Source organism: Leucopleurus acutus (genome assembly GCF_964270905.1).
Source record: "Leucopleurus acutus genome assembly, chromosome: 6".
Classification (NCBI taxonomy): Eukaryota; Metazoa; Chordata; class Mammalia; order Artiodactyla; family Delphinidae; genus Leucopleurus; species Leucopleurus acutus.
Genome location: NC_139149.1, coordinates 56,205,725 through 56,219,217, shown reverse-complemented (window position 1 = coordinate 56,219,217; position 13,493 = coordinate 56,205,725). Strand labels below are relative to the sequence as shown.

The following is a 13,493-nucleotide window of genomic DNA, read 5'->3' as shown; positions in this document are numbered from 1 at the left end:
ACTGTCATTTAGGGCCCATGGCATGAGCCTCAGCAGTGTTGCTGAACTTGGACTTCTTTAATTTCCAAGGATCTGTGTAGAGTTGAAGGGTTGCTGATGGACAGTTTGCATTCTTTCCTTAGGCTACAAAGATACAGAGTGTATTGTATCACTGGACTCTCAAATTACTCATATCTCAGGAATGGGTCTAATAACCTTCACAGAGTGAGAGAAGGGCTTAGAAAGGGAGACAAGGTCCCTAATAGTAACGGCCCTAACTCTCCTCTTTACTTTGAAATTCTTACCACATTAAAATCACGAGTCGGGAAAGTTTCAGTATGGTTGCAGGTGGCTTTTTTTTTTTTTTTTTTTTTTGCGGTATGCGGGCCTCTCACTGTTGTGGCCTCTCCCGTTGTGGAGCACAGGCTCCGGACGCGCAGGCTCAGCGGCCATGGCTCACGGGCCCAACCGCTCCATGGCATGTGGGATCTTCCTGGACCGGGGCACGAACCCGTGTCGCCTGCATCGGCAGGCGGACTCTCAACCACTGCGCCACCAGGGAAGCCCCGCAGGTGGTTTTTGTTACCTCCACATTTTCACTCTGACCCTCCTTTTCTTTCCATGATATTGCCTGCAATGCACACGAACGCTCTCATTGTTGCCACCTCCAGACTCATTTTATTAGAATATGAAATCTCCATGAGAGAGTTTTATAAATTCCAATAAATTGACAGGTTTTTTTTTTTTTTTTTTTCTGGTGGTCACTTATTTACCAGAATGAAGGATTTTCTACACACCCATTTTGATTGGTGGGTAACCATGCCTTAGAGGTTGTTAAATATTTTCAGTATCACTCTAATTTTCTGTAAGCCATGCCTGATTTCTTTTCTGGCGCCTGTGCTTGTTTCAGGGACTGTATTGAGAAGAATGTGACATCATGGAAGGAGTTACTCAGAATCATTAGGTCCTAGATAGCAATGACTGTGCTTGTGGTCAAGTAAGAGAATGTTGGCCATTGGCATGTCTATAGCATCTTTGTCAGTCTGTGTTCTCTGTTCTGTGACAACCTATAACATAACTGTCTTGTTTTTAATCTTGATGCACCTGAGTTCATGTCCTGGACCCAAAGCTGCTGTTTTCTTCTCCTCCTTCTCCTCTTCTTTCTCCTTCTCTTCCTCCTTTTTTTCATTTTTGTCAAGATAGTTAAGAAACTAAATGGGCACAGAAATTTCAGTTTCTAGGAGCTCAGTTTAGGTGGCAAGATGAGCACTTTGATTTTTCCTGAGTGGTTTGTATCTTTGGAGTGCAGCTGTCATTTTCTTCCAGGTTCTTATCAGACCTGCAAAGGTAACGAATTCACTTGCCCCAACGGCTTCTGCATTAATCAAAATTGGGTTTGTGATGGAGAAGGTGACTGTGTAGATAATGCCGATGAAGACGGATGCGGTAAGGAGGGGAAGAGCTTCTGATTGGAAAGTGTTTTCTTAAAGTGTTTTCCAGAACTTGTTTTTCCTACTTTCCTTGTTACAAATTATCTGTGTGACATGCAAGTTTCTGGATTGGCTGGGCTTAAGGGGAATTAGTGGATAGGGAGGAAAGAGGTGATTCCACTAGCTTTTCCTAAAAAGACCCCAAACTCAAATATAACATAAATTATAATCCTTTCCTTCCAGTACTAAGGCCAAATAGGTAGGACAGTCTCTCCCCTGTCTATAGCCCTATCCAAGGTTTTCCCTTTAAGACTCTTATTTTAAGTAGATGTATCTATATAAAAATAAGTAGGCTGGGGAAGGAGGGAAAATGTGATTTGTCTCAAGACCTTATAACCTTGAAAAATGACTTAGAGCTGGAGATTGTTAGTTGTGGGAAAGACCACTCTCCAGGGAAGTGAGAAGGAGATTGTCAGTGATATTTGCCCCCTTCACCATGCTGTTATCATCAGCAGTAGTACCTCCAAGAGTTCAGAAGTTGCTGACACCATGAATAAAGCACGTCCACTTTGCGAGTCTAGCCCCAGGTATTGGGTTGGCCAAAAAGTTCGTTCAGCTTTTTCTGTAAGATTTTTATATTAGGAATGATGCTTGTTCTGAGAACATCCATTTGTTTCATGTTTCAGTGATCCAAGAAGTTGTTTTCCTACATTTGGGTGTTTCTTACACTGTTGACATTTCACTAAAGAAACAAAACAAACTGAACAACTCAAAATGACACACACACACACATAAAAACAAACATAGGAATCCTGGCATTACCTTGATAGCCCTATAGTTCTATTGTTCATGATTTAATTAACTAAATGTTCTCCTATGGATTATTCATCTAGTTTGTTGATAATTCAGGCCCATTTCTGCTTCCTCCTCTTATCTGGCTGGGAGTTGCTTCCCCTAGAAAGAGTGGAACTTAATGCCATTTGCCACTCCTTAGAATCTCAATAAAAGGTCAGTTGTAGAGTTAGAAACTACTAGTTTACTGTGAAATATAGGTCATTTGTAGACTTCTTGTCTGCCTGATCTCTATCCTCTCTTAACCATGTATTGAAAAAGAGTTGGCTCTGCCTCTAATGTGGCCTGTAGTAACTCTCTTTTTTCCCCACAGAAAGCAGAATTAACCGTACTTATGAATGTTACCCAAATGAATGGGCTTGTCCAAAGTCTGGAAAATGCATCCCAATTACTAAAGTTTGTGATGGGACTTCAGATTGTCCGGAAGGAGAAGATGAAAGCAATATCACTGTAGGACAACACTGTGGTGAGTATGGAAATGTATCTGGGCATCTTTCAGATAAAGGTGTGTCTGTTTCTCTATAACAGATTGCCAAATACAGAGACTGTCAGTTGGTGTTTGCAGAACGAACAGTCCCACAACTTAGTGGCTTTAACCAGCGAACATTTATTATTTCTCACATTTCTGTGGGTTGGCTAGCTCACTCACATCTCAGAATGCTGCAGTAAAAGCATGGCTAGTCCAGGCTTGTTTGCATGGTGGTGGAAAGGGCAAACCCCAGTGTACAAGCTCTTTTTTTTTTTTTTTTTTTTTTTTTGCTATACGTGGGCCTCTCACTGCTGTGGCCTCTCCCGTTGCGGAGCGCAGGCTCAGTGGCCATGGCTCACGGGCGCAGCCGTTCCACGGCATGGGGGTTCTTCCCGGACCGGGGCACGAACCCGTGTCCCCTGCATCGGCAGGCAGACTCTCAACCACTGCGCCACCAGGGAAGCCCTACAAACTCTTTTAAGCCTCTGCTTATGTCGTGTTTGCCGAGTGTTCTATTGGCCAAAACAAGTCACAGCAAGCCCAGATTCAATGGATTGAAGAAATAGACTCCATCTCTTGATGGGAGGAGCTTAAAAATATTTGTGACTCCCCTCTCCCCCTTCCCAGGAAGAATGGATTTAATGGTAATTGTGATGACTCTAAAGTGTTCTGGAGATTTTATTCCCTGGCTTATACCTATGGAAAAAGTGTTGTCTGGATATACTCCAAGAAGCTTCTGGTTTCAGGGATATGTACTTTTGAGTCAGTGTTTCTTTTTTCCCCCTGTGGCTGTAGAATATTCCCCCACCATCAACCATCAGTTCTGTGGACAACTGACTCTCCTGTAAGAAAATATAATTCATGACCTTGATTTTATCAATAGCACTCTCTCTAAATTATCTAGTAGTTGCCTAGCAGTGGCCATTAACTATAACCCTAAAGTTTTGGGGATTTTTTTCCCTGGAAAAAAGAGACTTCTATGGCTTCTTTTTGGCATTTCATTTGGGGACCCTTTTAAATAGTCATAGTACAAAAGTTAGAAAACTAAACTTAACAGAAAAATATAGTCACCTGAAATTCCACCACTTGAAGCTAGCCATGATTAATTAACTTTTTAGTGTTAAAAGTTAAGAGTTTAGTGTTTAGTGTCCAGTGACTTGGGAATTCTTGGGAATTTCCTTCTATGATGTTGACACAAAGATAGACTTATGACCAGATTTTTCCATAAACAGCACTTCTGATGGCTCGTGCTTACACTTAGTTACAACTTTTTAAAAATATGTGCTGAGCTTTTAAAAATTATTATTATTAATTTTTTTAACATCTTTATTGGAGTATAATTGCTTTACAATGGTATGTTAGTTTCTACTTTATAACAAAGTGAATCAGCTATACGTATACCTATATCTCCATATCTCCTCCCGAGCTTTTCTTGCATTGTATTGCAGGAAGGCTTGAATGGTGACAGATTTCCTGTGGCTGCTGCATGCTTACTGAGCTTTTACTTTTGAAAGAAGAAGTTCTTACTTCTTGTAAATCAGCCTTGTCCAGAGGTCACCGTTCATTTCACCAAGTGTTTTTCTCTGTTTAGATGTGGATTTGTGTCCGTTCTTAGGCTGTGAGTACCAATGCCACAAGTCACCAGCTGGAGGGATGTGTTACTGTCCCTCAGGTTTTATTGTCAACGAAAATAGCACCCATAACTGTGTCGGTAAGTGACAGGTGGGAGGGCCTGGTCTTTCATCACGGTGCTTGCGCCATTGGTGGGATCCATGCCCTCTAACATCACGGAGTTTGTACTTGTGGATAGGAATGTCTATTAACAAAGAGCAACACAGTCCTCACCGAAAACATGACAGTATGAAGTTTTAACTCTGAGAAGCTTTTGTGAGGCACCCAAGGCGAAAGAGTGGTTGTGTGATGAGTGAGTTGACTAGCGATGTGTATATCTTTCTACCACCCGATGATGGAGGTAGTCTTTTGGTGTTTTGTGTATTTGTGTTTTATGTACTTGGAAGCAGAAATGATATGGCCATACTTGTTAAATACAGTTAGCCCTCCCTATCCGTGAATTCCACAACTTCGGATTCAAATCAACTGGGGATTAAAAAAAAAAAAAAAAAGGCAGAAAGTTCCAAAAAGCAAAACTTGAACTTTCTGTGTGCAGGCAACTATTTATATAGCACTTAAATTGTATTTATAACTATTTACATAGCATTTACATTGTATTGATATTAGGCATTATAAGTAATCTAGGGATGATTTAAAGTATATAGGAGGATGTGCCTAGGTTATATGTAAACACTACACCATTTAATATAAGGGACTTGACCATCTTTGGATTTTGGTATCCTGGGGGGTCCTGGAACCGACCCCCGTAGAATGCCAAGGGTTGACTGTACTGAAATACTTCCATGTAGTTGGTAAATAGCTGCTGTCTTGAATCGATCAAGTACCTTACCCTGCTCCTCTGGCCTCTTCCCAGGATGTCCAAACCTTCCCAGGTTCCAGGAACTAAAGAGTGGTCACCCAACACAACAGAGGGTCACCAGGTCACTGATCCACTGACCACACTGGCCAGTCAGTGCCCATGCTGTGCTGGTTGTTAATCCCATTGATTTTCGAAGCTAATACTAAAGAAGAACAAACTCTATCATGTTATTTCCATCCAGTGGCTGGCATTGAATTAGACACCAGTGCACTAAATATTTCTGACATCTTTCCTATCTGAAAGATAAGAATGATTTCTCCTACTGGGAAAGTTTTGATTTTGATGTAAGCCAGCTTTGCACCCCACTGTGATTAGGAAGGGGTTCTTATGATGGGAGAATTAGACATGGCCAAGTATCATCAATTTTCAGTTTTTAGGGTTTGAACAGTGAATTTTTAATGCTCTGATTTCTTTTTCCGTCTTTCTAACTTTTGTTATGTGAACAACAGACATACTAGCAGAAAGTGACCACAGGGGTTTTCACTGGTGTTGGGAAAAGGCATCTGGAAGGCAACTGAAACAATTCATTACTATGAAGTATTCATCTATGGATCTTCAAAAGAGAGATGATTCAGAATTTTACCAGGATATCTGTGTTCTTTTGATATTCGTAGAAATTTGAGCTTCTTTAGGGTTTTTTGGATGAAAACAAACATGGCACACGTACGAAATACTTTTAGAAAAGTATTTCTTCTGAAATAATTTCTAAAATATTAATATAATTTGGCCCAAAATATTGAATTTGGATAAACTTAATGAAATTATTCAGTCTTTAGTCTCAGCTCATGGCTTCCAACTTAATTATGGTGGATCTTAATAATTTCCTCATAGTCAGAAAAAATTTTAATGTCAGAAAGACTCTGGGGGGTTCCCTGGTGGTCCAGTGGTTAGGTCTCTGTTTCACTGCTGAGGGCCTGGGTTCGATCCCTGGTCGGGGAACTAAGATCCCACAAGCCATGTGGCACGGCCAAAAAAGAAAAGAAAAGAAAAAAGAAAAAAAGAAAGACTCTGGTTTACAAACTCTTGAGAAAGTCTATTCCTCAGTGTTACTGAGAACTATTGTAATGGGGCTCGCTCATTTACCTGTTGTATGCCAAGATTTTTATATCCGGTAAAGCAATCCAGTTGAGGTTGTTCTTGTGGTGTTCAAAGTAGGTAATTTTAGATTTCTAATATCAGGACTGTGTCCCAAAGTTTGCCCTGGATCTGATTGCTCCTCTTAAGTAACTCTATTCGACAAGACATGTTAAGATTAAATGCTTTATGCAAATCATCCTGAGAGATCCTGAAGACTCAGGGAGAACTTTGAACTATTGAAGAAAGCCCCCAAATTTCTAATCGTCTCAAAACGTTTTATAAATAAAACATTTATGATCTGCAGCGACCATTAAGTGATATTATAGGACACTTTTTGTGTTTTATTATTATCATTATCGTAACACTGCAGATTCATTCAAGTCATTTAAAAAGACTTTTCACACAAATGTCCTCATGTGTCAGGTGGTTTTCTGACTTTGGAACCCCTGCTTATGCTTCCTGGCATCACTGCGAGGGCTGCATCCCTTTTTTCTCGGAGTGGTGCTCATCTGTAGGTATAAGGCTGCTCGTGTGTTTTTGCCAAATGTCAGGCTTCTCCACCCCCTTTACTGCCACCCAGCTGCCAATCCGATTTCCAGTCTCTTAGTTTTCTAGGCCTCTCTGCTTTCTCTTAGTAGAAAAGGAATTCCAGTAGAGATACCAGAAGCCATGTTCTCAGTATTACACTAGCTTTTCTGTTTTTCCTCTCAGCCCCAAAGAGGAGTTAGGCAAATGCACCCTTTGCCTCTGAGTTTTGAAGCTTGGTTAACAGTGATTTCACATTTCTTTCAAAGAAGACTATATTTTGCCCTCTTTGTAAAGAGAACTCATTAGTTTCAATACATGACACGACGAAACCAGTTACACTTGTTTCAGCTGAGCTTTTAGGGGAAATGTTTAGGTCTGCTCTTTCAAGCGTTTCAAGTCTTTCAAGTTCAGCGAATACTCTCTTTATGGCTGTAATCCTCTGCATGGCTGACTCATCACAGAGGCTTCAGGTGTTGGAAACCTATACAACATTTACCATCTTAGATCTGGCTCCCCGGTGAATGCCTCAGTGGTCATCAAGAATAAAATGGAATAATCCTGACAAGAAATTTTTTTGTCCTTCCGTTCATCTGCTCCTGGTAGCCTTGCCCTGGCAGCGGAGCCTCTGAGGCATGCTGCCAGAGCAGTTTACCGGGGTGATTGTTTCTTATTGACAGGACATGCTGTTTGTTGAGGGAATGACATTGTGGTGCAGAGTTAGAGCAGGAAGGTCATTCAGCATGGTGGGATTTCACACAGCCAGGTGGATCAGAGGGTGTCCAAGGGGGTCTATGCTAAAAAACATTTTTTTGAATTACTTTCAAAGCAGTATTTGTTGGTAGGCGGGGACAAAGAATAAAAAGGAAAGTAGATCAAGGTAATGGGCTGGAGTATTGTAAAGCAGCATTTTAGTGTTTTTTACAGTTTCTACTACCTTTTCTAGTCTCTTGAAAACCTCAAGTCTCCTTTCATTTTTCTTGTCTTCCCTTTGGCTGACAATGGATATTAATTAGGCTTCATTCTTCTTCATAATGGAGAATAGAATCTTATTCAGTCATTAAAATTGACAGTGTTTATACACTTATTTAAACCTGTAAAGTATTTGTAGCCCAGGTGATAGGAAGGGCATTTGCACCCAAGAATTCCTAGTTATGACTTCACCCTCTTTTTGACATGAGAACTGCTCCCAGGGTGACTCCAGACCCTTAGACATAGTCATAGTGTCTTGCATTCAAAATGAGGTCATGACACCCTGGGAGTTTGAGGGCGAATGTCCTGTACTTTTATTCCTGCTGAAGCGAAGCCTCACGTGGTGCTTTCTTAGGGCTGAGGCGAGGGCACAGGAGACATAGATCAAATGTGGGCCTTTTATTTTTACCCACATGTCCTTTTATCTTGTCATGTCCAAATTGGATTAATTTTTTCTTCGTCACGGTCCTTGGAATGAAAGATATGCTGGTCAATGTTTTGTTATACTTGGTCTGGAGGGTAAATGCGAACTGTTATCTTGATCCCAGGACTTTCTTTCTTGCTGGGGAGTCACGAGATGGTGGGCCATCCAGCAGGTGTGGTAGAACTCAACTCACAACTCCGCAACTGTGATCGGATCCTAGAAATTCTGGAGAATCCTAGACCTGAGGGTCTCAGGAATTATAATTTACTTGAGAATTTCCTGAAGCCCTGGGGGGTGGGAACATTGTTGGTTTAGGCTGTGGAGGTCATTCTCCAAGGGAAGAGAGCAGGGTGAAGGAGGGTGAAGAGTGGATGTGAACTTGGGGGGTCAAATGAAATATTTGGCACCGGTGGACCAAAGATAGACAATTTCTGTGCCCCTTAAGCTTTATAATCTTTGAGAAAGACACTTTCTTTCCCCCGCATACTGTATTGTTTATATGTCAATTATATTGAAACTCTTTTCACACGGTAGAACTGAGACTGTTATGGCATTGAACAGAGCTCTATTGTGTTATGGATTTTCAATAAGCGCTTATTAAATGAATGAATAATGCTAATGAATAATCAGAAGAGAATATATTTTTCATGTCTTAAAAATGATTTTAATTTTGGTTAGGATTTTTGACATCAGAGAAAAGGCAGCTGGGTAAACAGACCTTTGCAGATACTTTATTGCAGGCACAGATTTGTGTCTTACTGAGCCACTGGATATAAGGCAGTTCTTTCTGCAGTGATGGAAATGTCTGTGTCTTCCAGTATGGTAAACACTAATCATATGTAGCATTTGAAAGGTGGCAAGTGTGACTTGGAAATTGAGTCATTAAATTTATTTTATTTTAGTTAATCTAAATATACATTTGAGAAGCTGCAGAGGGCAGTGGCTACCATATTGGAAAGCACAGTTTTAAAGGGATGCATTTGCCCTAAAATTCAGATATTTTGTAAACCAACATTAACAAATGAAATGCAAAGGCAATGTGTCCAAGCAGTGTTGTGCATCACCTGCAAAGTTATCCTTTACATAGATTTGAAAAAACCTTGGGTTTTCCCTAGTATGATGATGCCTATTTTTTTCCCCCTAGAGGGTACTTACTTAGGCAGGGGCATCACCATATTGCTGTATAGCTTGTCCAAGATTTTTTTCAGAAATGCTGTTAAACATGATTACAAACGGTTATTTCCTATATGGTAGATTTTGATGATTGCCAGATGTGGGGAGTTTGTGACCAGATATGTGAAGACCGAATTGGCCATCACCAGTGCCACTGTGTAGAGGGGTATATCTTGGAGCACCAGCAGCGCTGTAAAGCTAATTCTTCTTGTGAGTAAATTAAAGACACCTGTGTTTCTGAACAGTAAACTTCTGATGACTATCCTCTTTCCATAGCAGATGACAAAAGAAATATCAGCATTGATGCGGATGGCAAGGTTTTATTACCACAAATCAGGAGTGGCTCCTGCTGTTGGAAGAATAGGTCAACATTAATTTCATACTTTGGTTATTAGGGACCAACTTGTGGATTAACAGGTTTTTTTTTGTTTTTTTAAAATTTTTATTGGTTGCTTGTTCACTTTGGGAGTGGAATATTATGTCATCTATCACATAAATTTTATGAGTACATTTGACCTACTTTTAATTACTGTACTACCATATGGTGACGAGTACCAATAGGCATTGTTTGTGCAAAATTTAGAAGTGGTTCAAAATGGACCTGCTAAATTTGGATTAGTTTGTGAAAATGCCCTCATTCTAACAGTACTGTGGCAGAGAAAAGTCATGAAAATTTGTTTTAAAAAATTGGGCCTCCCAAAGCATTTTTGTCACCATGGATTTCTGGGTAATAAGATCTTTACTCTTTTTTTCCAATTGTTTTTTTCACACCTGTTTAAGGTGCCTTTGGGGGCTTTCTGAAACTTATCTGCACACATGATCTATGAATTGACCATTTTCTAGTTGTTTTTGTGTTGAAATACTGATATGCTGTGGACGAACTTTTAGATTTTTACAACTGATTTTTACCATTTATTTATTTTTGAATAGATATTATACTCATATTTTCAAAAATTTAAAATTATTTAGAAGATATATGACATCCCCCCACCATCTCTGTTCCCCTCTGCCTAGTTTCCCACTTCTCCTCTCCTATGGATAATCACTGTTTATTTTAATCCTAGAGATTGTTAAATGCATAAATAAGAATATACAAATATAGACACAACCCTATTTTTACATATATGGTGGTAAACTATACATACAGTTCTTCATCTTCCTAATGTTGCATACTATATTTTCAAGGGCTTTCCATATCAACACAGACAGCTTTTTTTCATTTTTTAAAAAATTTTGTTGTATTTTTAAATTGAATTATAGTTGATTTCCAGTGTTTCAGGTGTACAGTTTTTTTTTAATAGTGGCAAAATCCATTTTTTTGGTTGTATATAATTTATTTAACTAGTCCTTTACTTATGGACTTTCATATTATTTCTTACCCTCTGATATTGCAAACAAGACTTCAGTGAATAACCTTATTCATTTTGCATTCTTGTGAGTATACAGGTATAGCAAATTTGGATCCACCATTGCCATGTTTTTCACAGAGTGGTTTCCCACTAATCCTTAAAATGTGTTTTGTGTTTTACACAATCTAAGGTTGCACCTGGGGTAAGGTGCCCACATCATCAAAGATTCTCGACCTCAGTGTCATTGAACTAGCAATCAGGACATTTGAGTTCTTGGCAGACTCTGTTCCTAACTTACTGTGATTTTGGACATTTCATTAAGCCTCTTTGTGCCTCAATTTGCCCATCTGGAAAATGGATAGAATGACATATATGTGTGCCTCAGAAGGTTTAAAACCAAATAAGAAAACATAGTTGTAAGTTGCTTCATCATCTTTGTTCACTTGAAAGACTGATAATGCCTTCCTTCTTCACATTTAGTTGGTGAGGCCTCTGTGATCTTCTCCAACGGTCGGGATTTGCTAAGGGGTGATATTCATGGAAACACCTTTGAGATCCTGGTAGAATCTCAACATCGTGGATCGGCTGTGGGTGTGGATTTTCACTATCACCTACACAGAGTCTTTTGGACTGACATTGTGCAAGATAAGGTAACTAGAAATTTCTGGAGTGTAGCTTGGGAGCTGATAGAACTCCAAGCACAAAGTGTTGATAGCTTTTCATTTTTAGGGGAGTAGAGGGGAAAGTTCCTTTGTTTTCTAACAAAAAAGGCCCTTGAGATATTTTATGTTAATCAGCACCTTTTACAGCTATAGTATTACATGTGACCTGTTAAACAAAGCACTCTATTATATGGATTAGCCTTGAGCAACTTTTAATTTTATTCGAAATGGAGTCCAAAAGCCTAATTAAAAGAAATAGTAGACATTCTTTCAAAACTGGGTAGATATTTGGTAGTAATTTTTGAAACTTGATCATTTAAAATGTAAAAAGTATTCTGCTTTCCTGTATGATAAAAATCAGATTTTTACCTGCATCTTCTAAATGGAACAGTAATTGAGGATTGGGTAACAAATATTGACAGTATTTTGTTTAACAGCCAAAATTTCATTATGCTCTCTTATTTGGAAAGTGTGATGGATCTGATTTCAACTTTGAGTAATGCAACGGAGATTGTTAAAACATAAATTTTAGAGACTCCTAAAGAGTTATGGAGTTTTATTTCTTCCCTTACATTTCCTTGTACCATTAAGAAAATTTTAATTCAATTAACTGATAATTTGCATAAAATTTCTAAAAATTGAGACTTCGGATTATAAGCAGATCTGATTTAATGACAGCTAGAAATCAAAACAAACCACTACCACCTTCTCCACCAAGAAATCCACATTGAATTAAACTTTCTCTAACTACGAAGAATTAGAAATGCAGGCTTGTTTTTGTAAACCCAACTTTTTATATATGCCTCATATACTTTCAAAGAAAGTCCCTGCCCCCAGTAACCCGTGATGTAAAATAACAAGTCTCCAGTGAATTCTTTTTTTTTTAATAGATCTTTATTGGAGTATAATTGCTTCACAATACTGTGTTAGTTTCTGTTGTACATCAAAGTGAATCAGCCATATGCATACATATGTCCCCATATCCCCTCCCTCCTGAGCTTCCCTCCCATCCTCCCTATCCCACCCCTCTAGGTCATCGCAAAGCACCGAGCTGATCTCCCTGTGCAATGCTGCTGCTTCCCACTAGCTAACTATTTTATATTCGGTAGTGTATATATGTCCATGCCACTCTCACTTCGCCCCAGCTTCCCCCTCCCACCCCGTGTCCTCAAGTCCATTCTCTATGTCTACATCTTTATTCCTGCCCTGCAACTAGGTTCATCATACCATTTTTTAGTTTTTTTTTTTTAGATTCCATATATATGTGTTAGCATAGAGTATTTGTTTTTCTCTTTTTGACTTACTTCACTCTGCATGACAGACTCTAGGTCCATCCATCTCACTACAAATAACTCAATTTTGTTTCTTTTTATGGCTGGGTAATATTCCACTGTATATATGTGCCACATCTTCTTTAACCATTCATCTGTCGATGGACACTTAGGTTGTTTCCATGTCCTGGCTATTGTAAATAGAGCTGCAATGAACATTGTGATACATGTCTCTTTTTGAATTATGGTTTTCTCAGGGTATATGCCCAGTAGTGGGATTGCTGGGTCATATGATAGTTCTATTTTTAGTTTTTTAAGGAACCTCCGTACTCTTTTCCATAGTGGTTGTATCAATTTACATTCCCACCAGCAGTGCAGGAGGGTTCCCTTTTCACCACACCCTTTCCAGCATTTACTGTTTCTAGCTTTTTTGATGATGGCCATTCTGACTGGCATGAGGTGGTACCTCATTGCAGTTTTGACTTGCATTTCTCTAATAATTAGTGATGTTGAGCATCTTTTCATGTGCCTCTTGGCCATCTGTATGTCTTCCTTGGTGAAATGTCTATTTAGTTCTTCCACCCATTTTTTTTTTTTTTTTTTTGCGGTACGCGGGCCTCTCACCATTGTGGCCTCTCCCGTTGCGGAGACAGGCTCAGCGGCCATGGCTCATGGGCCCAGCTGCTCCGCGGCACGTGGGATCCTCCTGGACCGGGGCACAAACCCGTGTCCCCTGCATTGGCAGGCGGACTGTCAACCACTGCACCACCAGGGAAGCCCTCTTCCACCCATTTTTAAATTGGATTGTTTGTTTTTTTG

General features: G+C 39.6%; 1 protein-coding gene across 1 annotated transcript in view; it reads left to right on the top strand.

The window, feature by feature from the left end:
* LRP2 (LDL receptor related protein 2) overlaps window positions 1-13,493 on the top strand; it is a gene marked incomplete at both ends in the record, with an annotated part of 195,552 nt that overhangs the window by 55,923 nt on the left and 126,136 nt on the right. The window contains 5 exons of the mRNA XM_082840763.1: window positions 1,306-1,425; window positions 2,575-2,727; window positions 4,322-4,441; window positions 9,474-9,602; window positions 11,222-11,391. Coding sequence (XP_082696889.1) covers window positions 1,306-1,425; window positions 2,575-2,727; window positions 4,322-4,441; window positions 9,474-9,602; window positions 11,222-11,391 — 692 coding nt within the window. The remainder of the gene's footprint in view (window positions 1-1,305; window positions 1,426-2,574; window positions 2,728-4,321; window positions 4,442-9,473; window positions 9,603-11,221; window positions 11,392-13,493) is intronic.